Source organism: Syngnathus leptorhynchus, chromosome 22, assembly GCF_054491065.1.
Source record: "Syngnathus leptorhynchus isolate UIUO chromosome 22, UIUO_Slep, whole genome shotgun sequence".
Classification (NCBI taxonomy): domain Eukaryota; kingdom Metazoa; phylum Chordata; class Actinopteri; order Syngnathiformes; family Syngnathidae; genus Syngnathus; species Syngnathus leptorhynchus.
In genome coordinates, this window is record NC_141216.1 from 2,063,919 (window position 1) to 2,091,404 (window position 27,486).

Genomic DNA, 27,486 nt, shown 5'->3' on the forward strand with positions numbered 1-27,486 from the left:
TAGATGCTCTTTTGAAAGTCGTTGGACGGGACGATAAAAAGTAACCAAAAATAATTAAATTCTTAAAACTAAATATCTAGTCCACCTGCAGGATGCAATTCAAGGTTAAAAGAAAAAAATAACAATAAACAACTTCCAAAACGGACACGTCACTTCCTTTCTGGAGTCGTGCGCAGAGGCGGGAGATTCTAGCATGGCTGTTCAGCCGAAACAGAACCTGTCCATGGACAGCGCGTCCGAGCACGCCTTCCTCAGCTTCTACTTCTCCATGCCGGAGAAACCGGACACAACTTTCCGCATATTTGACCGTAGCGACTACTATACGGTTCACGGGAAAGACGCCATATTCGTCGCGAAAGAGGTTTTCAAGACGAACGGCGTAATCAAACACCTGGGCTCTGGTAAGCTAACTATGCTAGGCGTAGTTTAGCATCAGATATTCACATTATATGCATGATCGTGGCGCGTACATTTTTTTTAACTTTGAAATATGTCGCTTGCTAGGCAGTCGTAAATTGGAGAGTGTGGTTCTGAGCAAGCTCAACTTTGAGGCTGTTGCGAAGGACCTGCTCCTTTTCAGGCAGTACCGAGTCGAGGTGTACAGGAACCACAGCAAGAGCAGCAAGGAGCATGACTGGAAGGTTGACTTCAAGGTTTGTCTTCTATACTGTTTACACACAAAATTACATTATATCAAGCTGTGAATGTGCCTGCTTGACAGTTTAATTTTGCTCACAGAATGAATAATTTATCACTATGTCCCTCTGTCTAATCATACACTTGTCAAATCCATCAAGACCTAATATAATATTTTAGCTTGATTAAATGTTGTGATCTTTGCCGCTCCCTGTAGGCCTCTCCAGGAAACCTCACCCAGTTTGAGGAGATCCTATTCGGCAATGGAAACGGCGTTGAAGGCTGCGCGGGCGTGGTGGCCGTGCGTGTTGCCTCTGGTGTGGTCGGCGTAGGCTACGTGGACGCGGCGCAACGCACCATGGCCGTGTGCGAGTTCCCTGACAACGAGGTCTTCTCCAACCTGGAATCGCTGCTCGTACAGGTCGGCCCCAAAGAGTGCCTCCTCGTTCAGGGGGACCGCAGTGCAGAAGGCATCAAGCTGCGTGAGGTTTGTCTCTCAATCTCTCAAGATTTCCCATTAAAAGTGAAAGATAAAAAATAAAAAAAAGTGTCAGTTGACACTTGGAAAATAATTTAAAACAAAAAAAGAGACCAGAAAAATTGCAGTGTGTCATACTTTGCTTGGGTTGCTGCAGGTAGTGCAGCGCGGTGGTGCGCTGGTCTCAGAGAGGAAGCGGGCCGAGTTCAGCAGCAGGGACCTGGTCCAGGATCTCAACAAGCTGCTGAGAGCCAAACGGGGAGAGACGCTGGCAAGCAACACCCTCCCAGAGCTCGACAAACAGGTGAGAGCAGAAGAAATGTCCCACTTGTGTCCTCCGCGCACAACATCTAATTTATATAGACAGGAATTTGTGAACTTCAAATAAAGTAAACAAATCTGTCTTTCCTACTAATTCATGATTCAGCTCTTTTAGTTTTACCGTAAACGTAACCTCATGTTATAGATGTAATATTAATGTAATGCAGATTTTATTGCTTGTGTAAAAAAAAAAAAAAAAAAAATAGACCGGATTCGATTGTAGCGCTTTCCCTGTTAGGTGGCTGTGGCCTGCTTGGCGGCGGTGGTGCGCTACCTGGAGCTGCTCTCTGATGAGTCCAACTTCAACTCCTTCAGCTTGACTGAATTGGAGCTGGGCCAGTACATGAGGCTGGATAATGCTGCCGTCAGGGCACTCAACCTTTTCCAGGTTGGTGCTGAAAGACTCGTTGGCATTATCGTGTTATTTCTTTTGTTATGACACTTTTGCCTTTTTGCAGAGTGCACCCGACGACACCAGCGGGGCTCACTCGTTGGCCCGACTGTTGAACAAGTGTCGCACACCTCAGGGCCAGCGGCTGGTCCACCAGTGGATCAAGCAGCCGCTCCTTGACAAAACAAAAATCGAGGAGAGGTATTTTATTGACACGTTAAAAAAAATGGTGGCAAGGTTTCACAGGTGACATAAAATGACACGACATGATGTTTCATGCGATCTTTCCGTCGTCCAGGCTCGACCTGGTGGAAAGTTTAGTGTGCGATTCGGAGCTGAGGCAGACGTGCCAGGGCGACCTTCTGCGCCGCTTCCCCGACCTCCAGCGGCTGGCCAAGAAATTCCATCGCCAGAACGCCACCTTGCAGGACTGCTACCGTGTGCACCGAGCCGTCGACCAGATCCCCGCGCTCGTCACCACCCTTGGCAGCTATTCGGGTATCAAACTCTTGTCTGTGGGAAACTGCTCGATTGGCCTCTTTTTTTGTATGTCCTACATACCTGTCAAGGACACTATCATACAAAGCTTTTTTTTTTTTTTGCATCTTCCAATGTCCCATGATGATCATTTGTTATGTTTTCTTGAGGGGAAAAATAATAAAGGGATGGGGGAGTATGTCATGAATGTGTCATGTTTTCATAATTCACTCCTTTACAGACTGAATGGGTGTTTGTTTGTTAGGAAATCACCAGGTCCTGCTTGAGGCGGTCTTTACCTCCCCCCTCAGGGACCTACAGGCTGACTTCAGCAAGTACCAAGAGATGATCGAGGCCACCCTGGACATGAACCAGGTGAGGCTTTCTCACACTTGTGAGTATAATTAAATCAGGGAGTAGATGGTCATGATTAGAAGCAGAACTAAAGCCCCTTTGAATGGGAAAATCAGTTTTGATTGAAAAGATTGCGTGCATCACTGCGTGAACGATTGACTCGGCCTCGCCATAACGTGGTCTGAACAAATTATCCTCTTGAGTCACCAGGGGTGGCGTGATGATGTAAATAGCTCTTATAACAGCGCCGAGCTGAAAGCGCGAATCGAATCCTCGTGACGATGTCGTTTGAACCCCCTTGTAGGTGGAACACCATGAGTTCCTGATTAAAGCCTCGTTTGATCCCGTCTTGGGTGAGCTGCGAGAGGAGATGGACGCCTTGGAGAAGAGCATGCAGGCCGTGCTCAACGCCGCCGCCAGAGAGTTAGGTGAGGTCACGGGAATGCCATTGACACACGTGTGTGGTGGCCACGTGCCGAGGAGTCAAATCATTTTAAAATTCTTCAGGTTTGGAGGCCGGAAAAACGGTGAAGTTGGATTCGAGCGGCGTGCTGGGCTTCTACCTGCGCGTCACCTGCAAGGAGGAGAAAAGCCTGAGAAACAACAAGAATTTCACCACACTGGATGTGCAGAAGAACGGTGTGCGCTTCACTAACAGGTTTGTCTGTCTGTGAGTGTGTGCCCGTGTGTGTGTGTGGGTGCGTGTCCTTGGTTGATCTGACACGGAAATGTGTCCTCAGCAAGCTGAGTGAGCTCAACGAGGACTACGGGAGCAGCAGGACGAAATATGAGGAAGCACAAAACGCTATTGTCAAAGAGGTCATCAACATCGCCTCAGGTAGGTAATTAGTAGCATGTGCTCTTATACGACAAAGAGCCATCGGTGTCTTAAACTTGATGAAAAAAAGTATTTTTTTTTACTAGTTTATTTTTATTGTTCAAGCAAAAATAGCTTCTCAGAAATTAGGGCTGAACAATTCATTAAATCCGAACCAACATCTTGATGTAGTAGAATGTAATTCTCAAAATTACAATAAAAAGAAAAAAAAAGATTCACTTCCATCTGCTTTAATATATTACTAAGTTATTATATTCATACATCATTCAGTTAACAGCTCTAAAGTATATTAATTGTCGTGATAGAAATTAGGATGATTAGTAGCCTTTTTTTCTTCTTCCCCCAACTAGGCTACGCAGATCCTCTGCAGACACTGGGTGAGGTGGTGGCGCTGCTGGACGCGGTGGTCAGCTTTGCCACGGTGTCGGTGTCAGCCCCCGGTCCGTACGTGCGGCCGCGCCTGCTTTCCGACGGCCCCCGCCGCCTGCATCTGCGGCAGGCGCGCCACCCCTGCATGGAAGCGGACGCCGACACCTGCTTCATACCCAACGACGTCACCTTCGTGCAGGGGGAGAAGAGCTTCTACATTGTCACTGGTGAGCGGACGCTGATTAGTGCTCGTTTGGTTACGGTATCCATGATCCAAAAAACTGTTTTCGCGTTTCCACCTGTGCACAAATCGTTTTGGAAAAAAATAAATATCTTCACTCTCGCAGGACCAAATATGGGCGGAAAGTCGACGTTCATTCGTCAGGTCGGCGTGATCGCTTTGATGGCGCAAATCGGCTGCTTTGTGCCATGCGAGGAGGCGGAGCTCAGCGTGATTGACAGCGTCATGGCCCGGGTCGGGGCAGGGGACAGCCAGGTGAAGGGAGTGTCCACCTTCCTGTCAGAGATGCTGGAGACGGCGGCCATCTTGCGGTAGGACCTCGCCGTATCGTAGAGGCCTTCTCGGGCCCGACCCTGACGTCAAACGTCTGCCCCGCAGCTCTGCCACGGAGAAGTCGCTGGTCATTGTGGACGAGCTAGGCCGCGGCACGTCGACCTACGACGGCTACGGCCTGGCCTGGGCCATCAGCGAGCACGTCGCTGCCAAGATTGGCTGCTTCTGTCTATTCGCCACGCACTTCCACGAGTTAACGGCGCTGGCGGCACAACTGCCCACCGTGCACAACCTCCACGTCACGGCCTTGACGTCCGACAACACGCTCACCATGCTCTACAGAGTCAAGCCAGGTCAGTTGGTAACAAAAGAGGGGAAAAGAAAATCTATTTACATGACTTACCTGACAGAAATGAAGCCCCTCCCCTTTTTTTGGGGGGGGGGGGGGAGGTTTTGGCGTTTAGAAATTGCATTCTACTACACTGAGTCGATTTGAATTTGATTTATTATTCAGCCGAACTGTCCACGAGTGACAGGAGGGCAGAAAGACTGAGAAGAAAAAGCCACAATTGTGCATTAAGACACACATAGGAATGTTTTTTTTTTTTTTCCTGTTCCAGATTCTTACTCTTAATTTCCTTGCGGTGAGATTGTGTAAATTTCCACGCACGCTTGAATGAGCTGTGCGTGATCCAACGGAACCAAGCGCTTATCACAGTGCTCTATTGTTCGCATAGGCCCCTTCAGCAAATCGATGCACCACATGCGGTTCACTGCTGACACAACGTGGTACGCTGGCTAAAAGGGTCAGCCCCGCGGCCTTTAAGAATTCAAAGTTGAATTGCAACTGCCTTAAGTTTTTCTTTGTCAAACCTGAACGGTTTGACGCTCAGCTCGAACTGTGACTAGAAACAAAACGGCAACAAAGGCAAGTTGTTCATAGTTTTAATGTTGTCTTTTTTTCCCCAACTAATCGTGTTTGTGTGCGGGCACTTCCAGGTGTATGCGACCAAAGTTTTGGGATCCACGTGGCTGAGTTGGCCTGTTTCCCGCCATTGGTGGTCGCCATGGCGAAGGAGAAGGCAAAGGAGCTGGAGGAGTTTCAAGAGTCGGTGTCTGCGACGGGGGACGAGCCCGAGGCCAAGAGACGACGCAGCGACAAACAGGTAAGCGATGGCAGGAAACATTTTGAGAAAAACGAAACCCTTCAGACGCCAGATGAAATATAATTAGTGTGAACCCCTAAATGCTACAAGCTGCGCATATTTTTTGAAAAATAGTTGTAATTTATAAAAATAAGACAATTTATTCAGCAAATTATTCTGTCAAAAAATACAACCTGGATTTGCGGCCCATACGATTCCATCTCTGGCGATTTCCCCCGCAAAACGACTTTTTTTCGTGGCGACGCAGGCACCCGGTGCACAAAACGACGCCTCACGTTCGCCGTCCGTCTTCTCCCGTCAGGTCGGAGAAGACTTGGTCCGAGACTTCCTTGAGGAAGCCAAGTCTCTTCCCGCCGACGCCATGACGGAGGAAGAGGTGAGGGCGGCCTTGAGCCGCATGAAGGAGGCTCTGCTCGCCAAAAACAACTCTTACGTCGCCGAGCTTCTGGCGCGCTCGCTTCCCGTCACGTCTTGATCGTCTTTAACACGCGCTTGGAGTCACCTGGGAAAAAACAACTAGATCCACCTTTTTGAATTTTCTTCTAGCGTGCAACAATATAAATAGAATTCTTCCAAAACGCAATTGCTATTGTTTGTAAACTGGCAAAACAACGTTTTAGAAAAATATAGATTTTGAGTCTTCTCATTTGAAGCACAATTTTGTTCTATTTTGAAAAAGGTAAACAAAAAAAACCTTTCATTGAAAGAAAAACTCAGTGGAGATAATTCCTTCCAACACAACACTAAATTCAAGACAAGATTTTGCTTTGGATGAAAAGTTTGAAGAAAAACAAATCTTGAGTTTTGTGAATCTATTCAGACCGAATAATAACAGACCCGCCCCCTTCCTTTTTTCGGTAATCTTCGTTTCGTTGAAACGCTTTTACAGTGTGTTGTACAGTTTTGTCAATAAAGCTTTGTTACTGCAAGGTCATCTGACTTACACTTTAAAATAATTTTGATGCATTTTAATCCAATTTTAGCTGTGACAGTGGTGACATTTTGCCACTTGAAGCGTTAGGAATTTCACAAATCTTTTGCTCAACTAGATAAGAAAAAAAATGCTGTTCAGTTTTCGTCGAGAAAAAAAAAAAAAAAAAGAGCAACTTTTATCCCTAAATTGCTTATTTTGTTTTGGATTAAAGTAGTGCGTGAGTCCTTTTTCAAGTCAGTATTATGAACACGAAAGCAGAATGAAAACGTACATACAACACAAAAAAAGGACTCCTCAGTTCTAATAAAGTTTTATTTTCTTAGAAATGGCCAGTTTCCCGTTTCTCTTTTTTGTTTTGCCTTCCAAAGAAAGAAGGAAAAAAAGTATACCCCCCCTTTAAAAAAAAAAAAAATTCCAACTAGCATCTACATAATGGTTATTGAATACTTCACAATATATTAAGTCTAGATGTTATGGTACATGCATACGATTCAGGCTGCATGAGGAGCCACAGTCACCACGATACATTTTGGGGGGGGGGGGGGGGGGGCTGCAGATCAACTCATGGGGGTCCAGTTAAAAAAAAAAAAAGAGCTCCGACACATCCTATTGGAACCCTCTCCACAAAACACTGACTGCATCAAACTGTACACACGCACACACACGTTAGACACATTTGTACAAGAGTGGGCGAAGTGGCCCCACCTGTCAATCAAGCCCAAACACAGAGAGGGTTCTTTAGTGTTTAAACCAGATTCTCTTTCACAGAAAGAATTTGCACACTGGCTCGCCAGGGAGCTTCTGCAGCCGCTTAGACAGGGATGAGACGGGACAGGACGCTAACCAAAGAAATAATAATTATAATATATAATAAAATAAAAGACATTCAAATACAGTCAGCTTTTTGCTTGGAAATACAAAACTACATGATAAAGCATTGAATTAAAATCCACTGATCATAATGTCTTTTTTTTTTTTTTTACCGTCCTTTTTTTCTTTTCGTAAAAAAAGCAGAAGTGCTCCACACCACACAAAAATCACATACACACTAAGGAATCGCTTCAGTCTTTCCTCTGCCTCCCCCTAGTGGAGATTTGCCTGCACTTCCTCACCTTCTGCACCGCACATCTCAGCGTCTCTATGGGGTCGGGTGCGAGGGGAGGGGAGGGGGTGGGGCGGGGCGATTCTGCGTGTATGTGTGCGCGATATCATGCCGCCAGTCCCGTCGCTCTTGTTCAATTATGTTGCAGCGTGTTGGACTCGATAGGCGGCGCAGAATCGTACAGAGTGTCCGTGTCGTGCGTGGGCTCGCCCGCCAGCGTGCACGGGTTGGACAATGTGCCCGCACCGCAATCGCAGAAAAACCTGGAACGGGGGAAGGAGGTTACAAAAATGTAGTGCAATTCAAGTGCAAACAAAAAAAAAAAAAAAAATCGTGGCCTCACCTATCGTGCCGTATAAACTCCACGTCGTGTCCTTGGTGGCATTTCTTAATGCAGTTGACGCAGATGGCGTTCCTATCTGTCGTGTTGCAAGTGTGACACCTGCGCGACAAGACGCCAGGTCAAGCGCGCTAGGGATAGACCAGACCAAAAGGTGCTCTCCTCACCTGTAGAAGTCGTGCATGGGATAGCTGGTGTAGCTGGAGATCTTGTACAGGCACTGTCCTCGGCTCACCGCTTTCTCGATGGCGTCCTGGTTGTTGTTGATCTTATTGTCTGATCACAACCATCACAAAGATTTTTTACGGGAAATTGGACCTTTGTGTTTTTGACCAAGAGTTTTTTTTTTTTTGGTACCTTTCATGGTGACGTTGACGCCCGACGCCAGAAAAAGACCCCCGAATCGATTGTTGAAGATCTGGTTGCCCTCTAGGGTGGCGGTGGCGTGGTTGGTGATCTCGATACCTGAATGGAAGACGGGCGGTTTGAGCGGGACACATTTGCAACCGCTCGCTTTCGGCCCTTTGTGATTGTGACCTGCGGCGAAGCCGTCAAAGATGCGGTTCTTGCGCAGGATGGGGTGACTGTTTGTGCTGATCAGAACGCCCGCCTGAGCGTTGCGGAAGATGTCGTTCTCCTCCAGCAGACCTGCGCGCACGCGACAAAGTGTTTGCGGCGCGAACGCACGTGTCGCGCGGCTTTGCCAACGTACCTCTGCCTCCGTTGAAGATGCAAATTCCCCCGTCTCTGCCGTCGTGTATCTTGTTGCGCCTCAGCGTGGGGTTGCTGTCCGTCTTGATCCACACGCCCGCCATGGCGTTGTCGAAGATCTCGTTGTCCTCGATGAAGCCCAAACCTGAGTTGTAGACCAAAATGCCGCCATTTTGTCCGCCCCAGATCTTGTTGCGACGGATCTTTGGGTTGCTGCCCGTCCTGGCAAGAGCGAGCAATTCACGATAAGTCGTGTTTACATACAGAAAGCACATCCTGCAAAAAAGTTACCTTATTTGTACACCGGAGTACATGTGATTGTAGATGTCGTTGTCCTCTAGCACGCCGTGGCCGTTGTCGTAGAAATACACGCCCACCTATGACACGCCAAACAACAATTCCAAATCCAATCTCATCCTTTCCCGAAGCACAATGTAGTAGCACCACCAAGTGGGGACATTGTGTTATTGCACTCTGACCAAAACCATTTTTTTGTTTGCCAGTGTGTGGTTTGTGGGACCTGTTTGCCGCTGTGGATGCGGTTCTTGCGCAAGACGGGGGTGCTCCCCGTGGTCACCCAGACGCCGGCTAGCGTGTTGCTGTACACCTCGTTCTCCTCGATCACCCCTTGGCCCTTTTCGTGCTGCCGGTCGATCACGGTGTTTATTTAGCGTTACGACGCAAAAATAGAATTAAAAGCGGGGTGGGAGAAAAACAAAACAAAACTACCACGCTTACCACGTAGATGCCGCCGTGCTGGCCGTCGTGGATCTTGTTGTGACGCACGATGGGGCAGCTATTGGTACGGATTTGGATTCCCGCCAGGGCGTTGCCGTAGATGTCGTTGCTCTCTATCAAACCCCGGCCGTCCCCAAATATGTACACGCCTCCCTGGTTGCCATTAAAGATGGCGTTGCCTCTGCGTTGGCGACAAAAACATCACATTCAATTGCCATGAATCCAGTCTGGCCGCTCCAAAATTTGCGTGCCTCCCAAAGAAGCCCTTACCGTATCGTGGGGTCGCTGTTGGATGTGATCCACACGCCGGCAAAGTTGTTAGCGTAGATCTTGTTCTCGATAAACTGTCCCCGCCCCTTCTCGTGCACGTAGATACCGCCCGTCTGGCCGTGGTGGATCTCGCAGCGCACCACCGTGGGGTTGGCGTAAGCCTTCACCTCGAAGCCGGCGATGCGGTTCCGGTGAATGTTGCAGTTCTCAAAGTAGCCCTGGAAGTGCACGGCGCACAACCATGAAATGACAAAAAAGGGGCAAGGGCCACCCGAGTGACCGCAAAACTCGTTTACCATGCCGTGATCGAACGTGAAGACTCCCACGTCTCTCCCGTGGTGGATGTGGTTGCGTCTGATGATGGGGTTGCCGTGGTTCTTCACCCAAATGCCCGCCAGTGCGTTGTTGCTAATCTCGTTGTCTTCATAAATGCCCTGAAACGTCACATGCGTCTTTGTTAGCGCTTTTCTTTTGCCTAGGCTAGCTAAGGTGCGTTTACCTGCGCGTGATCCGTGATGTACAGGCCCACGTTTTCGCAATCGCTGATGTTACAGTGCTTGATGGTCGGGCACGCTCCTTGGCCGCTCACGCACACGGCCGAACCCACTGAAAGGCGAGATCAGACCACAGCCCGGTAAGATGGGGGGAGTGTTTTGCAAAGGGAGCTTTTCAAAATGCAGCGTCGATGGACGTAGCGTCACGTAGCCGCCGCGTACCTGTGCACGTGGAGCGGATGATGCAGTGGTCGATGTTGGGACTGCAGTTGACTGTGATCTCCAGACAGTGATGCGCGTTGTGGTGCTGCGCCGACTTGTCGTCGGGGTTGAACTGAGAAGGGAGAAAGACAAGTGCTCAAGTCCTTCCATGAAAAGCGAGGTTTATAACGAAATAGTTTTTTTGTTTTGTTTTATTGCGATTATGAGTAACGGCAAATCATTTGTCACTCTCGCTAACCTTTATGGTCATGTAGCCGACGTACGCGTCCTCCGAGCCCTCCATAAAGACAAACGTCGAATCTCTGGTGTTCTCTATCACCACCTTGTCTGCCACTTTACCGGGCGCTGAGGGCGAGCGAGGAGGTCACGGTGAATGTCAACGCGCCTGTCGGGACGTGAGAAAAGTGCGTACCTGCGCCGATCATAGTAATGGGAGACTCGATGTAGATCCACTCGTCCGTGTAGATGCCCGAGTGGACAAAAATGAGGCCCTCAAAGTGGGCTTCCTGCACGCCGCCCAGCGCATCCTCGATGGTGTCGTAGTACTGAAAAAAAAACAAAAAACTTTTCAGTCAAAAGTATTGGGATGCTAACTAAAAACACAAAACTGGACTCACCAGCATGTTCTCCCTGCCCTTGTACCTGCCCGGGTTGCTGTAGAAGTGCTCGGCGAAGCCCGGCTTGACGTGGGCACCTTTGTACTGAAACAATGACATCTCAGCGACCGCCATACTCCGAAAACGTCGCACGGCGTGTGACGTTTGGCGTCTGCGCTCGTTCTGCGGTGCTTACCAATTGTTGGAAGCTCTCCTTCCAGGGGTTGGGGTGTTCGTGCTCCTCGGGGCTGACCTGGTAGAAGCGCCCTGACTCGGGGTGCATCATGGGACGCGTGTACTCAAACACCTCCATGTAAAGACGCTTCCTGGGAGAAGTAAAAAAAAAAAAAAGAAAGGAATACATCAGCTTGCCGCATTAAACCAATAAGGCGAACCCTCCGGGGTATCTGCTGACCAGAGTATGGGGTCGTTGGCGAGCTGGCTGAAGCGCTTGCAGACACACGCCGCCCGGCATAAGTCTTGCTCCAGCAAATAGGAGAAAATCTTTAGGACCACCTCGTCAGGGAGCTTCTGCTGCAGATATTGTTCTGCTGGCGCTGCTGAAAAAGGAACACAGCGACATGTCAGGAGGGCGAGGAAACGACGGCCGTGTCGCAAATGAAATACGCTGAATGAAAAAAACAAAAACAAACCTGGCAAGTCGTGGCTCTTACCCGACACGCGTGCCCGCTTGGCCCGATGGCCGAAGGCCTCTGTGGAGGACGTGGATGCTCCCTGCGGAAGAAGCACACGCTCCAGCTCACCACAGAGAAACGCACACGTATAACGCTGCGATGAAAAAGACCAAACCTCCATCAAGCCCTTGCTGGGGCAGGAGGAGGCAGCGGCGGAAGCTGCGGCGCTCCTCTTGGGGAGCAGCGTCTTGCGTCGGAGTTGGTAGGGACTATTCTGAGCTCCCGGACCAGACTCCTCAATAGCCATCTCTGCTGCGGCTGCTGCAGGAGCCTCCTCATCTGCACACATCATCGATGGGAGTTAGAAGGGGGACAAAAGGGGCAGGGCTGAACACGAACTGCAGTGTTTGATCGGGACACAACGTGCATTTGAGCGTGGCTGACAGTGGGCTCGTGTAATGCAGACAAAGGTTGACAATTAGTGTCATGGTGATCAAGAACGCACACCTTCATTTTGCACAGTGTGATTGTGCTGCAGGCCAACGAAAAGAGGCCCCCGATAGAACGCCGGGCTAAAGCCTCCAAAAGCCAAGTGCGTAGCAGGCAAATCCGCGGTGTAAACAAATGCAGCTAGCAGCGGCTTGCTAGTATACGCAGAACGGGGAAGGAAGGAAGCAAGCAAAAAGTCTTCAAAAGCGCCCTACAAAATGGACACAGCAGCAGAGGCGCATACATCAGTGTCCGTGCGACGGTTTTGGCGCAGTGTTAGCCGATCGTCGTCGCCCCGGATGACGGCCGCTTCATGTTTTTGTTCCACCCCAAAGATGGCAGTGCTGCGGGACGCTGCAGATTTACACCCTTGGAATCGTTAGTGACAGCTGGGAATGCGGCGAGAGAGACAGCAAAGGGGGCAAAAAAAGCGTGGGGCAAGGCTGTCCCACAAAGGACAGCCCTCTTTCTCCCCTCAGCACGGGCGTAGATGAGAGGGCCGATCTCGTCGGCCGTCTGGCTCCATACGCATTACGTTAAGCGGAGACAACCCCCCCCCAACCTTCCGCTAGCTGGTAGCCTAGCCGCGCTACAGTCAAGCCAAACAAAGCGCGGCCTGGCCTGGGCTACACACAGCCAAGCCACGGTCTTTCCTGCACAGACCGGGAGGCGATTGGGCGCTAGCGCCGCCGCGTCAGAGGGGACGAGGGAGTGGGCTGCGTCCTGCTTGACGCGGCTTTTAAGCCCACTGCACTGCAGGGCCTTGGCTTACCTCTGTCCCCGTTGTTCCGCTCGGGCTGCACCGGGCGCGGCCTCGACACTCGCCTGGGTCTCCGGTTGGTGGCTCTGACGGAGTTCATCTGGGGAGTTGGTCGCTGGTTAAAAACACAGAGCTGTCCTCGAGCTGAGCCGACGCGCGTCTAAATTTAACCCTCAGCCCTGTGCACTAGCGCCCGGGCAGCCTCTCTCCGGTTACAGCGAGACAACTGCGACAGAGATCCCGCTGCTATTTGGGTTGCAATCGGCCGTTTTTCTCCGCCGTGTTCCTGCCTCCCCCCCCGTAACGCCGCTAGAGCCAGCTCCGTCTCTGTCTGTTGCAGGAGGAGCCATTAACTCACACGGGAAACAATCGCGAGAAAAAAAAGAAGAGCCATGTCCCTCTGGCCAATCATTGCAGAGCTTTCATATTCACCGACCAATCCAGTGACGCCTAACAGAGGCTTTTTCGAGCATTTATTTTAGCTTTAGACGCAACCAGCCGCTGCTTGACAAATAGTACAATACATACATTCATACTTTATTTTTAATCAACCGTACAGTGAAAATACACCCTTTTCCTCTAAATAGACTAATGACGTATCGTATAGCATTCATCTTCATCAAATAGCATACTGCGTCACAGTCCTGACTCTAAATCGATCATTTAATTTCCGGTAGCTTCTAGTGATGTTTTTATTATTTATTAACAAAAGACATTTGAAATAAAAACAAATGTACGGTGGATTTATTGCTGCATTACAAATGATTGATTCGTCCAAAAGGAAAACTCGAAACACAGTCGTGACGTCACCAATTAATAGGTACGTACGAAATACGTCGGAAAAATGTCATTGAGACAAATATCGATCAGTGTCATAAATATTAAAATTTGATGTCAACCATTACAATAGAAATTTCCTTTATTTTTTTAAATATGTATTTTGCACAATATCCATAAAAAATTGCAGACTTCTCGTTTTTCCCACTTGAGGTCGACATTCAGCCGGAACACTTTTTTTCCACATCTAAGCATGATAATAAACATGTAATATAAAATTCCTTGCTAATATCTATTGGATATTACTTTTGGAAGCAGATATTAAAAACTGGAAAAACGACTCACTCACTGTATTTGACTATCTTTTTAAATTAGAAACACCAAAATTGAAATACAGCTTGATTTTCTAGTTTGTTGTCTGAAAAAAATTATCCAACAACTGTTTAATTTTCTTTTTTCTTTTATTCCTGCAACGAATAGAATGTAGCACAAGACACAAAAACCTGTAAGAGTAACCAAATATAGTTCATATGTGGAAGAAAAGAATTTGTCATTTAGAGGTAATACCACAATCCGCCACAAGACGGCAGACTCATCTATACATTGTGGCAGAGACAGTCAGGTGAGTGACCGTTCTCGTGTAAAAAACATACAAAATGGCAATTAATACACTCCTATCAATGTCTGATAAATTGTTTATTTGTTAGGACAACGAAGTGTACATGTTTATTAACGTCCAACTAGCCCTCATGTTGAGCTCCGGTTGGCGCTTGCTGAGAGATAGCCGAATGCTAATGTGCGCCAATAACTTGTTTTCGGTTAACTATGTTTCGGTGAATAAATTGGTGAAACCAAATCAATGTCCTATCAATGTAAACAGCTTTTTTGTCATGGTGTATCTTATTTTATTGTGATAGAATAAGTAGGCGAGTTCTAATTGGTGATTAGCATGATGCTAACAATAATCGCGAGTGGTTAGCCGCTACACTAGCATTTACTACCTGACGTAATGTCCATTGTTGCTAACTGTTAAGATAGCTTACCTAAACTGCTAATATTGGTGTTAGCTAACTCATTTTGGTTCAGTAAAAGCTTTATAAATGTACACAGTATATTGAAAGTGGTTCATATCAATTGTTAAAATACAGATTTCTGAAATGTGAATGTAGTTATGATACTATACAACATTTTTTGGGTCTACCAAATCATTTTGTTACGATTATCTCCCCTTGATGCTCTTCTTGTGAGTCAAGAATAAATGGTATTGTATTAAATGCTTAACTGAATTGAAAGTCAAAATGTGTATATGCTATTGATATGTAATGTATTACATGTGTATTATGTCTGTACGTACTTGTGGGGGTCACTTTGTTGCTGTTTTTTTTTTAAGCGAGTGTTCATGCACAGCTTGCAGGTCTCCCTGTTGGCGGCTGGGCTCATATTTTTAGCAGCGTCGTCCTATTTTCTGTCTCCATTTGACATTATCGCCACACACACACACACTCGTACTCCAGCTTTATATCTTTTTTTCCAACTCCCTAATTCTCATGAATGACTCAGCTTGTGTCGTGCTTTCGATTTTCTCTTCCCGTGCAGATTTTATTCCTGGTGGAGGTTTTAGCGAGGAAACAAGTGTTTCTTGGGCCTCTCATCCCCCGTCGTGCTTGACGGATTTAAGCGCGTGCACATCTGCCTGATGTCAATTGAGTGCAAAGCGCTGTGTTAGGAGAATGGCTGACAAGTCTGTGTTGTCAATGGCCTTGCAGAGGCTTTCATTGAAGGAATTCAGCTCATCCTCCATAATTTACAGGTACTTGTGTTACTAGCGGATACAATACGTGGCTTTTCCATTTTTAAAATGGATACAGCGGTATCCTACCATCGTGACATAATTCAATGGAATGTAATAAATGAAACCTTTTTCACCTCATTGTCCTGATTGGCCACCTGAGGGCAGTATAAATAAAGACATACTAATGGATGTGGAGCCAATAGATGGTCAGTAAGTTGTAATATTTGTAATTTTCTCTAAATGTGTTACTCCCCCTTCTATCATTGCTTAAAAGGTTAACTACTGACTAGACATGATATTTGTTGGCATTTTGCATTGTTGATTAGCAATGAGCTAAGTGGCCTTTACTAAGGAATAAAATATTCAAGGTTTTGATTTCAGATACAAATAAAAAAAAGTAAATTCCACATAAAATGTATTTATATATTTTTCTTCCTAGCCACTGTCCCTTACTGGAATCGGGTCCTTTGTGTATATTCAGGCCGCCAAACAGATTGGCAGCGGGCGGCATGTTTAATGGATTAGTGGCGGCACGGCGAGATGATTGAAGTTGGGACGGACCCGTGGGACAATGGGAGGCCATTCGATCGAGGGAAAATAAAGTGATAGGAAGAGCCGATGCTGGAACGGAATCCGAGAGGAGGAACATTACACCGGTAATACTTTCACTACACTTGTTCCACCGTTGATCTTACGAAGCATAACTGCCAAGTCATCCCCTAATTGACCACCACATTGGCCCTTCTTATTCATATTTAATCACCGCAGTGGAAGCTCACATGTACCCGCGTGCACGTTATTTCAAGACGATGAAATTAACACTCAAATAAGGATGGAGCGAAACACGGCTACCGGCGGGCACGTTCCCACCTGTTGTCGGCCGCCAGTTGTTTGTTGACTTGTCGGACGTGTTACTTGGGCGTGTTAAGCGTCAAGTCGTCATGAAAAATATCTCCCGGCTTATGCACGTAATCCGCTCTTAGCGGCTTTTCTGTCCGCGGAGCCTTAATTCTCTCACGAGGATGCTGCAAGGGGGGGGGGGGGTGGTGGTGGTGGTGGGGGGGTCCATGATGGAGTGGGGTATGACAAAAGCTAGAATTTCTAACTTTGGCTCTCAGGGGGGGGGGGAACCCAAAACAGGTAGAGCAGCTAGAAATGGAGACCAAATGGGAATATCTTTAACTATATAGCGCTTTTAGAGCAGTTCTGAGAATTGTCTGTGCTCCACCACATTTGCACAAATTCCTGCAGGAACGTGTCTTGGTGGAAATATCATACACACAAATATGATGAGGATTCTCTAGGCCCGAGTCAATATTGAGCCGGAACATACTGTCACAGTGCGTGCAGGGAAAATGAACATGATTACAAAAAATTGCTGTGAGAGAAGAACACAATAGAAAGCATCCATCTCCTGGTGCACACAAAAGCCATGTGCTGATAGTGGCTTCCATGGCTGCTGTCAGCTCCTCTCTCACTCTCTCGCTCTCTCTCGTTCTCAGAGGAGGCAAGCGTCTGATTGGCCGCCGCGTCCCAGAGAGCGGGATGCAGGAGCGTGAGGAGGAGAGCGCAAGATGCGACGACCGATTGCTGCAGAACTTCATCGCAAAATGTTAGTATCGGGCTCTTCTTTGTTTTGTTTGTCTTTTTTCTTATAAAATGGTGGACCACCGCAGTTGCCCCCCTCATGGAGACCTCCCTCACCTCACCTCTGGAATGATGTGACCCCCCCCCCTACACTGGAGCGGGCTCACCATGCCGGTGATGAAGGGGCTCCTGGCCCCCCAGAACACATTCCTGGACAACATCGCCACTCGCTTCGACGGCACCCGTAAGTGTCCTGCGTGACTTCAATGTTCATCTTTCTTTGCTGGCGACGTGTAGTGACAGGCAAAACGATCATAAGATGGCAGAAGATCCACCTGTTGCCATTTGTTCCGAACAATAACTTTGTCTTCAACCTAATAGGTTCCGTAAGTACATCTGTGATTGAATTAGGATCTTCAATTTCAATCGATGTGCATCATGGATAAAAATGTCACAAAAAGTATATATACTCAAATGATCAGTTCATTGTTCTTTATATTTTTAATTAGCATTAAAAACAAACAACAACAACAACAACAAAAAGACCATTTAGTTTGTTGTGTAACACTTAAAAAAAAACCAATATCATATTTAATTTTTATACTTTAGTTTCTGGAATAAAATATCTTAAGGAACACGCGTGAGTAACCCTAAGTCCAAACTTGGATACCATAAGAACTTTGCGCCCTAAAAAGAGCAGCAAAAAAACTGCTACGTCAAATACACTTGTAAACCAAATGTGCGTCCTTTTTGACAATCAAACGATGCATTTTATTTCCTCTCCCTTCAAATGTTTAGCGCCAAAGCAGCCACGATGGCAACCACGTTCGCGGCAGCTTTGCCATGTTGTTTTTTTGCTTCTGCCTCCTCGGGGGAGCGCGTGCCTCGTCGTAGGCCACGGCCGTGGGGGACGCGTGTGCGTATCTTGTGTGTGTTGTTCCAACTCTCCTCTCGCCTCCGTAGCCACAAATCCTCGGAGGCCCACACTAAATTCACGATAAAATATGATGTCATTTTGCCATATTATTTTACAGTGTATTTGCTCTCAGAATTACAAAAGGAGAGGCGTGCATCTCAGGCCAATCGCCCACCGGTGTTATAATTAATGAGGGAATTGTGGTGTAACATGTCGTAGTTGCTGAAGCCTTAATTAAATACAGCAGGTCGGTACCAGCAGATTATTAATATTTTTTTATTTTGACATCATTATTCAAAATGGCATTTGAAAAATGTTCTGAGTGGCGTAGTTTTCTCTGGATAATAATTGCTCACAATTGTATTCAGATGTTTTTAGACGCTCCCAGCTGGCTGGCTGCAGCACAGCGCAATAGCAAACGTGCCTACCCCGAGCCAAAATGTCCGCCGCTGAAAATAGCTTGCATCCTGTTGCCCGGGTGACGGGTCACCACCTCTTGGTGGGTCATCCAGTCGGTCACAGATGGCAGAGAGACCCTTCCAAATTCAAAGTCATTCAAGTGGATGTGAAACTCTACTGTTCACGGCGGGCGGCTTTACAGGTTGGCCCCACTTCTTATTTAGCTCAGTGCCTAAGAGGTCATTTGTCCATTTATTTTAATGATAAAAAAAAAACACAACAACAATTCATATGGTGAGTTACAAAGAATAATATGGTGAGCTATGTGAGAAGGGAGAGCACAATGTGTCAGATGGGCAAAAAACCTGCAGGGAAAGTGCCGACTCGGCAGTGGCGAATGTCAAAACAGTGGCTCGGATGTGTCACTCTTAGCCGCTTGTGCGCACACGCATATTTTTATATTTTACACAGCCACCAAATGGTTCGCGTCAATTATGTTCGCGCCGTTATGTTAACTTTTCTGCTTTATTGCTCTCATTAGAAAAAATCCATTAACCTTTTAATTAATAGTGTTTCGCCAAAGGCATTGATTGGAGATTGACACCGAAAGAAAAAAATCCTCTGAAAAGCAATTAGATTTCAGGTCGATGCTAAAGTTAGCACCAGTGGTAGTGGAGTTCGGGGGGGAAAAAAAGTGACAAGCTTATTTTGACAAAAAGCACAAAATACAGTCATTGCCGCAATAAGTTTTGCGCGATGGCGTCGGCTTTTAAGTTGTCGTATGACACATAACCTTTATGTGTTGTTTGTGCCACTTAAACGTGTGCACACATTCTCACCGTGACAGCGGCGTCGTGGAGCCAGCTGCAGGCCTAGATAAGAAGCCCTTTTGTACCCGCACCCCCCCACAGCAAACACCTTTCACTTACAAGACGAGCGAGCGAGCGAGCAAGTCACACACACGCTTATGAATGTTGACATTTTCAGCAGAACACACCTTTATTCAGGACCTTAGTCATTTTTGTGCAGCACAGTGGCCATCAAATGGTTGTGAAAGCAACCTGTGTTCAAGATGTCCTTTTTCTAGTTCTTCTTTTGGCCTACCAACATAAAATGGAACACGCTTGCTAATCGGCGCGCGAGCGTGTGACGACGCCAAGCGGTCTAATCTCCCAGTGTCCCCGCCCCTTCCTTAACGACACATCTGCGCCGACTTGCCCGCCGCCGCTGTAATCTGACTGCGGTGGTGGCATGCGACGTTTCGCACCACTTTCTTAAAGGAGACATATTGACCCCAAACGGTCTTAATAATGTTTCCAAAATAGGCCAAGGATGAACAAAGCTTTAAAGTTATACAATGTGAAGACGTAACCTCCTGTCATTGACATAAGTCAAAAGAAAAAGTCAAACACCAAGCGAATAAGTTGTTACACTCGATGGATGCCCTTGGCTGGCCTATTTATCATTTTAAGCACAAAGCTGCGACATTAAAAAAAAAAAAAAGCAAACATAAAGTGCGAGCTAATGAGCCAAACAAGAGCTGAAGCTTGACATTTGGATAAATTGCACCCTCATCTGCTCTTTTATGGCTTTCTTCCATCATTCTTTCTGCTAATAGCAATAATAATAATAATCATGCCGGCGCGGCCTGGTAATCATGTGGCTAATAAGGAGCCGAGGCTGGTGCGTGGAGATATTAGCGTGCGAGATGATGAGAGTGGCAAACGGCAGTCATCACACGCGCCGCTTTAATTTGCCCCCAACACTTGCTTTGGCTACTTTATTGTGTGTTTGTTTGTTTTTCTCAGTGGCGACTTCAGATGGACTGGAAGTACTTTGCCTCCGCTTAAATTCAATTTTAGTCCTTGCAGAGCACCGAGCAGAAAGGAAGCCTAACCTCTCATGTTTGTCTTTTTCCTCGTCTTGTGGGCGCTGCGGACGTCAGACAGCAACTTCCTGCTGGGCAACGCGCAGGGCCAGCGCGGCTACCCCATCGTGTACTGCTCGGACGGCTTCTGCGAGCTGACGGGCTTCACGCGCACCGAGGTGATGCAGAAGAACTGCAGCTGCCGCTTCCTGTACGGCGCCGACACCAGCGAGCGCGTGGCCCAGCAGATGGAGAAGGCCCTGGAGGGACGCCACGAGTACCAGGCCCAGGTGCACTTCTACAGGAAGGACGGTACGTTGTGATTATATGCAACGCTGTCATCATCGCAGTTTTCTTGGAGGTAACTCAAAAATATCAACTCCAAAATTTCAACTGACACAAAAGGCGTGGCCTTCTGGTGCCTGCTGGACATCGTGCCCATCAAGAACGAGAAGGGCGAGATGGTTCTCTTCCTCTTCTCCTTCAAGGACATCACCGACAGCCATGGGAAATGTCAGCACAACAGCACCAAGGAAGGTAGACGTCTGAGACGCTCCACTTCTTAGCTCAGCAATGAATTGATGATTTCATTGAAATCGTGCAGCATCAAATATTCGTAGCATTTTGATGGTTTTTTTTTTTCTTGTGCGGCAGTTTTGGAGGAGGACCGGCGTCAGCGGCGAAAGGGCAGCTCGCGCCTGAGCGAGGCCCGCAAGCGAGGGCGCACCGTCTTGTACCAGCTGACAAATCGCTTTTCCCGCCGCGCCAAAGGCGACATCAACCTGGGCGGGGTCAGTACGCCGCAATACAGAAACTGGGCGGCGAGTATTTTGCCTCATGGCGGCGTTGCGTCCACGTTTGCCAGAACATGATGGATCGTCCGTCGGTGCCAGAGTACAAGGTGGCTGCGGTGCAGCGCTCTCGCTTTCTGCTGCTGCACTACAGCGTGTCCAAGGCGCTGTGGGACTGGCTGATCCTACTGGCCACCTTCTACGTGGCCGTCACCGTGCCCTACAACGTCAGCTTCATGCCCTACCACGACAACGTCACGGCCGCTCGCTCCACCATCGTCAGCGACATCGCCGTGGAGATGCTCTTCATCACAGGTTCTCATCTTGATTCAAAGTTTTATAAATGAAAATAATTTTAGTCAAATAAAATAACATCATGAAATGATCACATTTGGAATATTCTTTAGAAATAGGATGTATTCACCTTTGAATTTATTGAGTCATTTGTCATTCAACAAAATAGCTTTGACTCCAGATTGGCGTTCATAAATCACGTGTGAGCATTTTTTGGTGTTGCAGACATCATCCTGAACTTCCGCACGACCTTTGTGAGCCAGTCGGGTCAGGTGGTGTACCAGTCGCGTTCCATCTGCATCCACTACGCCACCACTTGGTTCTTTGTGGACCTGGTGGCCGCTCTGCCCTTTGACCTCCTCTACGCTTTCAACATCACAGTGGTGAGGAAGCCGGAGCGAAGACCCGTAACGCTCTCTCTCGCGAGTGGGCAAGGCGAGCCAAAGCTCTTCTTCCTTTGTCTCGGGGTACGGCAGACGTCGCTGGTGCACCTGCTGAAGACGGTGCGGCTGCTGCGCCTGCTGCGGCTACTGCAGAAGCTGGACCGCTACTCTCAGTACAGCGCCATGGTGCTGACGCTGCTCATGTCCGTGTTCGCCCTGCTGGCCCACTGGATGGCCTGCGTCTGGTACATGATCGGACAAAAAGAGCTGGAGACCAGCCGCACCTGGGAAATAGGTCAGAGCGGTCGTTCCGACTGGAAAGTCTCGCTTTCAAAATGAATAAGAGGAAAACGAACGTGAAACGAAAAGGCGGTGTGGCGCAGGATGGCTGCACGAGCTGGGCAAACGTCTCGAGACGCCGTACGCCAACAGCACGTCGGGCGGTCCGTCGGTGCGCAGCGCCTACATCGCCGCCCTCTACTTCACCCTCAGCAGCTTGACCAGCGTAGGCTTCGGCAACGTCTGCGCCAACACTGACGCCGAGAAGATCTTCTCCATCTGCACCATGCTGGTGGGCGGTACGTACGCGGGAGCGACCCCCGGCCGGCCGCCCGCCGGAAACCTCCGGGGACTGACATGCAAATTCTCCCCGTAGCGCTGATGCACGCCCTGGTGTTCGGCAACGTGACGGCCATCATCCAACGCATGTACTCGCGCCGCTCGCTCTACCACACCCGCATGAAGGACCTAAAGGACTTCATCCGCGTGCACGGCCTGCCGCAGCAGCTCAAGCAGAGGATGCTGGAGTACTTCCAGACCACCTGGTCGGTCAACAACGGCATCGACGCGAACGAGGTACTCGCTCGTGGCTTTTTTTTTTTTTGCATTTGAAATGATTTTGCCAGTCAAATATTGCGCACCTCCCGCTTGCGTGCAGCTGCTGCACGACTTCCCCGACGAGCTGCGCGCCGACATCGCCACGCACCTGAACAAGGACATCCTGCAGCTGGCCGTCTTCAAGGGCGCCAGCCGCGGCTGCCTGCGCTCGCTCTCGCTGCACATCAAGACGTCCTTCTGCGTGCCCGGCGAGTACCTCATCCGCCAGGGCGACGCGCTGCACGCCAACTACTTTGTCTGCTCTGGGTCACTGGAGGTCCTCAAGGACGGCGTGGTGCTGGCCATACTCGGTTCGTACGCGCCGCCGCTGCCGCTAACACGCAGTAGACTAAGTATAGCCTCATTAGAATTTAAAAAATAATAATAATTCAAATCAATGCCAGCTGAGATAGACTACTTTATACTGCATGAAATAAACTTACTGTGGCATATTACTACTGGCCACATTGGAGGAAGTCTTTTATCTTTGCCTCGTGTTGTATTTTTGTGATTGTCGCTGTAGGGAAAGGCGACCTGATTGGCTGCGACCTGCCCGACAGCGAGCAGGTGGTCAAAACCAACGCAGACGTGAAGGCGCTGACCTATTGTGACCTTCAGTACATCAGCGTGCGCGGGCTGAGCGAGGTGCTTCACCTTTATCCCGAGTACGCCGGCGTCTTCGCCTCCGACATTCATAACAACATCACCTACAACCTGCGAGAGGGAAGCCAGGACCAGGTATCGACACATACTGGATTGCGGCAGACGACTAAGTCCAGCCTTTTTTTTTTTTGAAATGACAATAATTTGTGTACAGCATCTTCATATGTCTCATATCCAACTTGCCTCACGCCACCTGTTCATAGTTTGAGGGCAAACAAAATGACGTCCAGCAGTGACGCAGCGGGACACTTTTCAAGGGCAGGAGACGCACCGGGAAGCCGTCCAGTTCCTCAAGCCATGAGTTTGAAAAGATGATCAAACGTTGCCGAGGAAACAGGCCGTAGCAAAATCAACCGCAGTCCAATCTGGCAGATGGACCGCTATTTTTAGGATTTCTTTTTTTTTCAGAGTCAGGGAAAACCCTTCAATCCTGGCTTTAAGCTCGTGTTTCGTAATAACACGCTGGAAGGGAGATGAGGATGGTGGCAGTCCCAATGGCGTGGTGTTTAATGACCACGACTCTCTGCAAGAGACGGGAATTGTTGAGGAAAAGTTGCAATTGGATGTTTCAACACCAAATGCTCGCCATCTACCGAGCCTTCAACTTGGATTTGTTTCAACTTTGCCGTTGTTGACCAAAATGCAAATACAAATCAATTGTGAGCTTCACCTGCCTATTTCTTCTGTCTGCAGGGACTTGGCAGGTTTTCAAGGTCGCCCAGGATCCCGCATGTGAGTTCATTGCCAAGCCTTTTCTCTCCCTGTTAAGAAGGATGCGTGTGTGTGTGTGTGTGTGTGTGTGTGTGTGTGTGTGTGTGTGTGTGTGTGTGTGTGTGTGTGTGCCTGTTTTTCTGGGACACAGACTTCCCCTTCAGGTGGGAACTCATTTGGAGTGGGGGAAGAAGGTCATGGTGGTGGGGTCCCTGTAGCTTACAGTCAAGCTAACTGCTTCAAGAGTTCCTTTTAGAATGAACTCTATGGTTCCCACCAATCGTTACATTGAATTGTATGCGTAGAAATATTTAATGATTAATCTCTAAGATCAATAACCTGTAGCACAGCTGTGCCAGAATCACAACAGAGGCTGTTCTGTTTTTGGGGTAAATGATTTATAAGTGTTTTACATTATTACTGACGCAGGTTATTTCTTTTCATTCCTTGATATAAATCATCTCATTTTCAAGGCAACCTATTTATTTTTGTTTTATCTGAATTAAAACATGCCCAAGATTTAAATTCTCATTTTGAAGTACAAATGCCATTTGAACGCGCCTGTCCTCTTTTGTGTCCATCAGGAAACGCGACTGACTCCCTTGGTGGAAACCAGCAAGCGGGAGGATTCGTCTCCGTCGGCGCGGTCGCGCCGTAACCTGCTGCTGCCCAACCTGAGCAGCCCCGTGCGCCGCACCTCGCTGGGAAACCTGTTGGGCGACGAGCTGCGCCAGTTCAACGCGCTGCGCCGCTGCCGCTCGCCCAACCTCGCCCGCGGCTTCCTGAGCCACGCCGCCGCCTCGCCTCAGACGCCGCCGGCCAAACCGGAGCGCGCCGCCTCGGTCCGTGTGTCCGGCGAGGAGCTTAAGCCTTCCGAGCTTCTCATCCCCACCGTCACCTGCTTTGGACCCTCTGAACTCAGCCCAAGGTATACTCAGGCCCTTACCACCTCCAAAAACCAGACGTCCTTTCATTGAACGCACTCGCTCTCTGTTTACTTGGCTCAAGGGTCGTGGATGGCATCGAGGACAACAGCCACGTGTTCCATTTCGGCATGGAGCACGGTGGGCCACAGGCCAGAAGAGGAAGCGGCGGAACACAAGGTATTGAATGACGACCACCCGCTCGCCTGCGATCTGGCGTCCGATCAGGGTCTTGGCCCAACACTGACATTCATGCACCATCTTCAATTTCACCATTTTAAAAAGGCAATTTTGCAAGAGTGCAGATGTAAAATGAAAGATAAAGTGAAGTTAGAATTTTTCAAAAATAAAGTTGAAATATGTGGGGGGGGAAAAATACTGCTGATGTTTCCATAGAGTCCACACGGGTGAATGTGCGTCTCTTGCTGGAAACTGAGGAAGTTCAGCAGAGCATCAGTCTACTCCACCAAAAGGTAAGTAGCCACTTTGCGGGGGGATGGAAAGACAGTAAAAACCGTGCTCGTAATACCGCAAATGGGGCCACTCGTCGTACAGTATGGCAAGACGCCGCCGTATTATTAGTCCATCCTCGTTTGTCACAGGCAAAACCCAAAATGGATGATAAATAGGGCGCAGGCAGCTCCAGATGGGCTCAGGTAGGAGCGGTGCGAAGCGACCATTCATTAATCAGCAGGGCCCTCCAGAGAGCTGACTCAACATTGTGAAGACCCCCCCGCCCCACCCAGCCCAAAAACCTGATGACGAACCAGCCCTGTGTATTTTCCCATTTGGCGGCGGCGTCCGTGCGGATTTGAAACGGCTGTAAAGCGGATTTGTCCACTTTTCTCCGCACAGATGGGCTCGTTAAACCAGGAAGTGTCGGAGCTTGGCAACGGCCTGCGCCGTATCACGCACCTCCTCCAGGCCCACGTCAACGCCCATCACAACTTGTATCTCCACCACCAGGTGGCGTCCCCCCAGCCAGGCCTCCCCAGCCACCCGGCCGCTGCCCACTGTCACGCCGCCACCTTGGCGGCGCCGTCATCGTGGACGCCGAGAGGCTTCCCCGGCGGAGGCCTGGCGGGCCCCACCGCCATCAGTCGGTCCCAGCCCGCTTTGTACCCGCGGCCCGACGCGGACCCCCCCGCCGACCGCCCGTCGGCCGGTTCTTACCCTCTTCTCGGAGTGTTGCAACCCTCGCACGAGGACGTTGACTGTTTCGCCCAAGACTCGCATCCTCTTTTAATCCCCGCCTATGCGTCCCCATTATCACCCCAACTGGACCCACTCGGTCGCAGTCTAGAACCCCCTAATCTCAGTCTAGACCACCCCAGTCTGGAATGTCTGCTGAGCGGCCGCAGGGAAAGTGAAAGCACGTCCAGGTCCAGCGTTGGCGTTCAGACGCAGAGTAGCGAGCAGTCGTGGTGTTTGGATCTCACGGACTAAAAAAACAAAACAGTGTTTCAGAAAACAAACAAACACAAAAAGAGAGAGGATGTCCCGTCCCCCCCCCCCCCCCCTGCTGCTCGTTGGAGCCCGTTGCTTACTGCTCTGCAACCGCTAAAGTATATGTTCACAGCACTTAGCTTGTTGGATGAAGAATAAACATGGCATTGTCTTTTTTTTTTGCTTTTGGGTTTTTGACAACTTCCACGGGGTCACGTAACTTTTACATTTGCAGTCTGCCGAGGTAAGAACTGGAGGTTGAAGGCAAACATTTCGGCAAATTGACAAAAGAAGTCTGCCATTTTGCCTTGAAGCCACCATTGGAGATTCATTTGTGGACATTACCAGAAGTGCAGGGGTTCAAGTGAAATAGTTCAAAAGAAGAAGAGTATCAGATGACCTTTGAAAAACTCTGGATCATCACAACATTGCTTCATGCTGTACATTTTTGGATGACGCCATCAACAATGTGTTGCATTGGATCCTTTATTTTTTTTTTTACCTCTAGCGTATGTTTGTGTACTATTGTGTAAGAAAGTACTTTCCTTGATAAAAACGCAAAACAAACAAACGGCGAAAGGGTTCATAATTAACTTTGACACCAGATTGTGAACATATTGGCTAAGAAGGTCGATCGCATATAAAAGGAGCCCAAGCAGAGACGAGCGGCACCCCAGCCGGCTTCTCACTCGAACAACATGAAAACTATCCTGGTTGCTCTACTCGTCTTTGCGCTCGTCAACCAAGGTGAGAACGGCGTGCATCGTTCACAATCACACCAAAGCGTGCTTCGTTGTGCCCATTCAAAACATCTTCCTTTGTCCAGGCGAGGCACTGATGTGTTACTGCGGAGGACGGCGTATTTGTCCGGGAGGGACAGAGCAATGCGTCGCTGGAAGCGACGCATGTGCCGCTGTCATTTTTGAACTCGGCTCCTGTAAGTCGTTTGCTCCAGTCTGGTCATGCTCACTCCACCACGCATGTCGTGTATTTTTTTTGTCTGAATTTATTTTCATTGGATGAATTTTTTTTTTGTCCACAGCTCCCAGCTACTTTAAAGGCTGCAGCTCACTTTTTAACTGCCAGGTGATGCACAGACCCGGCATCTCCAGAGCCGCCTGCTGCACAACCGACTTGTGCAACAATTGAACTTCATAATTGGTAACGGCATTTGCTTCTTACCTCATACCTGGAGAAAGAATAAAAACATGCTTTGGCTGTGAGCT

General features: G+C 48.6%; 4 protein-coding genes across 15 annotated transcripts; 3 read left to right on the plus strand and 1 right to left on the minus strand.

Annotated features, from left to right (window-relative positions):
* Positions 1 to 170: 170 nt before the first annotated feature.
* On the plus strand, positions 171 to 6,478 carry msh2 (mutS homolog 2 (E. coli)). Of its 2 annotated transcripts, none has more exons than XM_085903146.1 (16): positions 171 to 401; positions 505 to 653; positions 854 to 1,123; positions 1,272 to 1,418; positions 1,674 to 1,823; positions 1,894 to 2,027; positions 2,125 to 2,324; positions 2,569 to 2,678; positions 2,962 to 3,085; positions 3,165 to 3,315; positions 3,398 to 3,495; positions 3,846 to 4,091; positions 4,212 to 4,416; positions 4,484 to 4,731; positions 5,378 to 5,544; positions 5,792 to 6,478. In XM_085903146.1, exons 1-16 carry the CDS (start codon positions 194 to 196, stop codon positions 6,017 to 6,019), a joined length of 2,835 nt encoding a protein of 944 aa, XP_085759272.1. In that variant the 5' UTR covers positions 171 to 193; the 3' UTR covers positions 6,020 to 6,478. The 2 variants fall into 2 exon arrangements, with proteins under 2 accessions (XP_085759272.1, XP_085759273.1); XM_085903147.1 differs by having other exon boundaries at positions 5,846 to 6,478.
* A 298-nt stretch (positions 6,479 to 6,776) lies between these two features.
* On the minus strand, positions 6,777 to 13,215 carry fbxo11b (F-box protein 11b). 4 transcript variants are annotated; one of them, XM_085903149.1, is made up of 21 exons: positions 12,848 to 13,211; positions 11,762 to 11,925; positions 11,605 to 11,686; positions 11,367 to 11,508; positions 11,148 to 11,277; positions 10,973 to 11,056; positions 10,768 to 10,900; positions 10,594 to 10,700; positions 10,356 to 10,467; positions 10,139 to 10,245; positions 9,936 to 10,073; positions 9,640 to 9,857; positions 9,370 to 9,550; positions 9,152 to 9,274; positions 8,923 to 9,008; positions 8,633 to 8,853; positions 8,458 to 8,568; positions 8,278 to 8,385; positions 8,088 to 8,196; positions 7,924 to 8,022; positions 6,777 to 7,843 (listed from the first exon to the last, which is right to left on the minus strand). In XM_085903149.1, the coding sequence occupies exons 1-21, from the start codon at positions 12,933 to 12,935 to the stop codon at positions 7,714 to 7,716; spliced, it is 2,673 nt and encodes an 890-aa protein (XP_085759275.1). In that variant the 5' UTR covers positions 12,936 to 13,211; the 3' UTR covers positions 6,777 to 7,713. The 4 variants fall into 4 exon arrangements, with proteins under 4 accessions (XP_085759275.1, XP_085759276.1, XP_085759274.1 ...); XM_085903150.1 differs by having other exon boundaries at positions 11,367 to 11,511; positions 11,626 to 11,686; positions 12,848 to 13,210; XM_085903148.1 differs by having other exon boundaries at positions 11,367 to 11,511; positions 12,848 to 13,210.
* Positions 13,216 to 13,528: 313 nt separating this feature from the next.
* Positions 13,529 to 26,985, plus strand: LOC147039241 (voltage-gated delayed rectifier potassium channel KCNH4-like). 8 transcript variants are annotated; one of them, XM_085903143.1, is made up of 21 exons: positions 13,529 to 13,655; positions 14,093 to 14,234; positions 15,209 to 15,422; positions 15,886 to 16,060; positions 16,907 to 17,016; positions 17,081 to 17,235; positions 20,252 to 20,485; positions 20,579 to 20,710; positions 20,828 to 20,964; positions 21,039 to 21,279; positions 21,484 to 21,641; positions 21,735 to 21,936; positions 22,025 to 22,219; positions 22,297 to 22,496; positions 22,579 to 22,828; positions 23,041 to 23,255; positions 23,874 to 23,912; positions 24,476 to 24,819; positions 24,900 to 24,994; positions 25,211 to 25,287; positions 25,670 to 26,707. In XM_085903143.1, the coding sequence occupies exons 6-21, from the start codon at positions 17,160 to 17,162 to the stop codon at positions 26,258 to 26,260; spliced, it is 3,186 nt and encodes a 1,061-aa protein (XP_085759269.1). In that variant the 5' UTR covers positions 13,529 to 13,655; positions 14,093 to 14,234; positions 15,209 to 15,422; positions 15,886 to 16,060; positions 16,907 to 17,016; positions 17,081 to 17,159; the 3' UTR covers positions 26,261 to 26,707. The 8 variants fall into 8 exon arrangements, with proteins under 8 accessions (XP_085759269.1, XP_085759263.1, XP_085759264.1 ...); XM_085903137.1 differs by having other exon boundaries at positions 21,484 to 21,936; XM_085903138.1 differs by having other exon boundaries at positions 14,093 to 15,422; positions 21,484 to 21,936.
* On the plus strand, positions 26,849 to 27,483 carry LOC147039242 (toxin 3FTx-Oxy5-like). The gene is made up of 3 exons (XM_085903152.1): positions 26,849 to 27,007; positions 27,087 to 27,197; positions 27,303 to 27,483. Exons 1-3 carry the CDS (start codon positions 26,959 to 26,961, stop codon positions 27,407 to 27,409), a joined length of 267 nt encoding a protein of 88 aa, XP_085759278.1. The 5' UTR covers positions 26,849 to 26,958; the 3' UTR covers positions 27,410 to 27,483.
* The last annotated feature ends 3 nt before the right edge of the window (positions 27,484 to 27,486 follow it).

What these genes read in the sequence shown, in the direction of transcription:
- msh2 (XM_085903146.1), top strand. Translation starts at nt 194, where the DNA reads ATGGCTGTTCAGCCGAAACAGAACCTGTCCATGGACAGCGCGTCCGAG. An exon ending in TCCCAGAGCTCGACAAACAG is followed by an intron (nt 1,419 to 1,673) that starts GTGAGAGCAGAA and finishes TTTCCCTGTTAG; the next exon opens with GTGGCTGTGGCCTGCTTGGC. An exon ending in GGGCACTCAACCTTTTCCAG is followed by an intron (nt 1,824 to 1,893) that starts GTTGGTGCTGAA and finishes GCCTTTTTGCAG; the next exon opens with AGTGCACCCGACGACACCAG.
- fbxo11b (XM_085903148.1), bottom strand. Translation starts at nt 12,935, where the DNA reads ATGAACTCCGTCAGAGCCACCAACCGGAGACCCAGGCGAGTGTCGAGG. An exon ending in AGGAGAGCTTCCAACAATTG is followed by an intron (nt 11,057 to 11,147) that starts GTAAGCACCGCA and finishes TCATTGTTTCAG; the next exon opens with TACAAAGGTGCCCACGTCAA. An exon ending in TCGGCTACATGACCATAAAG is followed by an intron (nt 10,468 to 10,593) that starts GTTAGCGAGAGT and finishes CTCCCTTCTCAG; the next exon opens with TTCAACCCCGACGACAAGTC.
- LOC147039241 (XM_085903136.1), top strand. Translation starts at nt 18,430, where the DNA reads ATGGCAGAGAGACCCTTCCAAATTCAAAGTCATTCAAGTGGATGTGAA. An exon ending in GGAGATGCTCTTCATCACAG is followed by an intron (nt 21,280 to 21,483) that starts GTTCTCATCTTG and finishes TTGGTGTTGCAG; the next exon opens with ACATCATCCTGAACTTCCGC. An exon ending in GAGAGGGAAGCCAGGACCAG is followed by an intron (nt 23,256 to 23,873) that starts GTATCGACACAT and finishes TTCTGTCTGCAG; the next exon opens with GGACTTGGCAGGTTTTCAAG.
- LOC147039242 (XM_085903152.1), top strand. Translation starts at nt 26,959, where the DNA reads ATGAAAACTATCCTGGTTGCTCTACTCGTCTTTGCGCTCGTCAACCAA. An exon ending in CTTTGCGCTCGTCAACCAAG is followed by an intron (nt 27,008 to 27,086) that starts GTGAGAACGGCG and finishes TCCTTTGTCCAG; the next exon opens with GCGAGGCACTGATGTGTTAC. An exon ending in CATTTTTGAACTCGGCTCCT is followed by an intron (nt 27,198 to 27,302) that starts GTAAGTCGTTTG and finishes TTTTGTCCACAG; the next exon opens with CTCCCAGCTACTTTAAAGGC.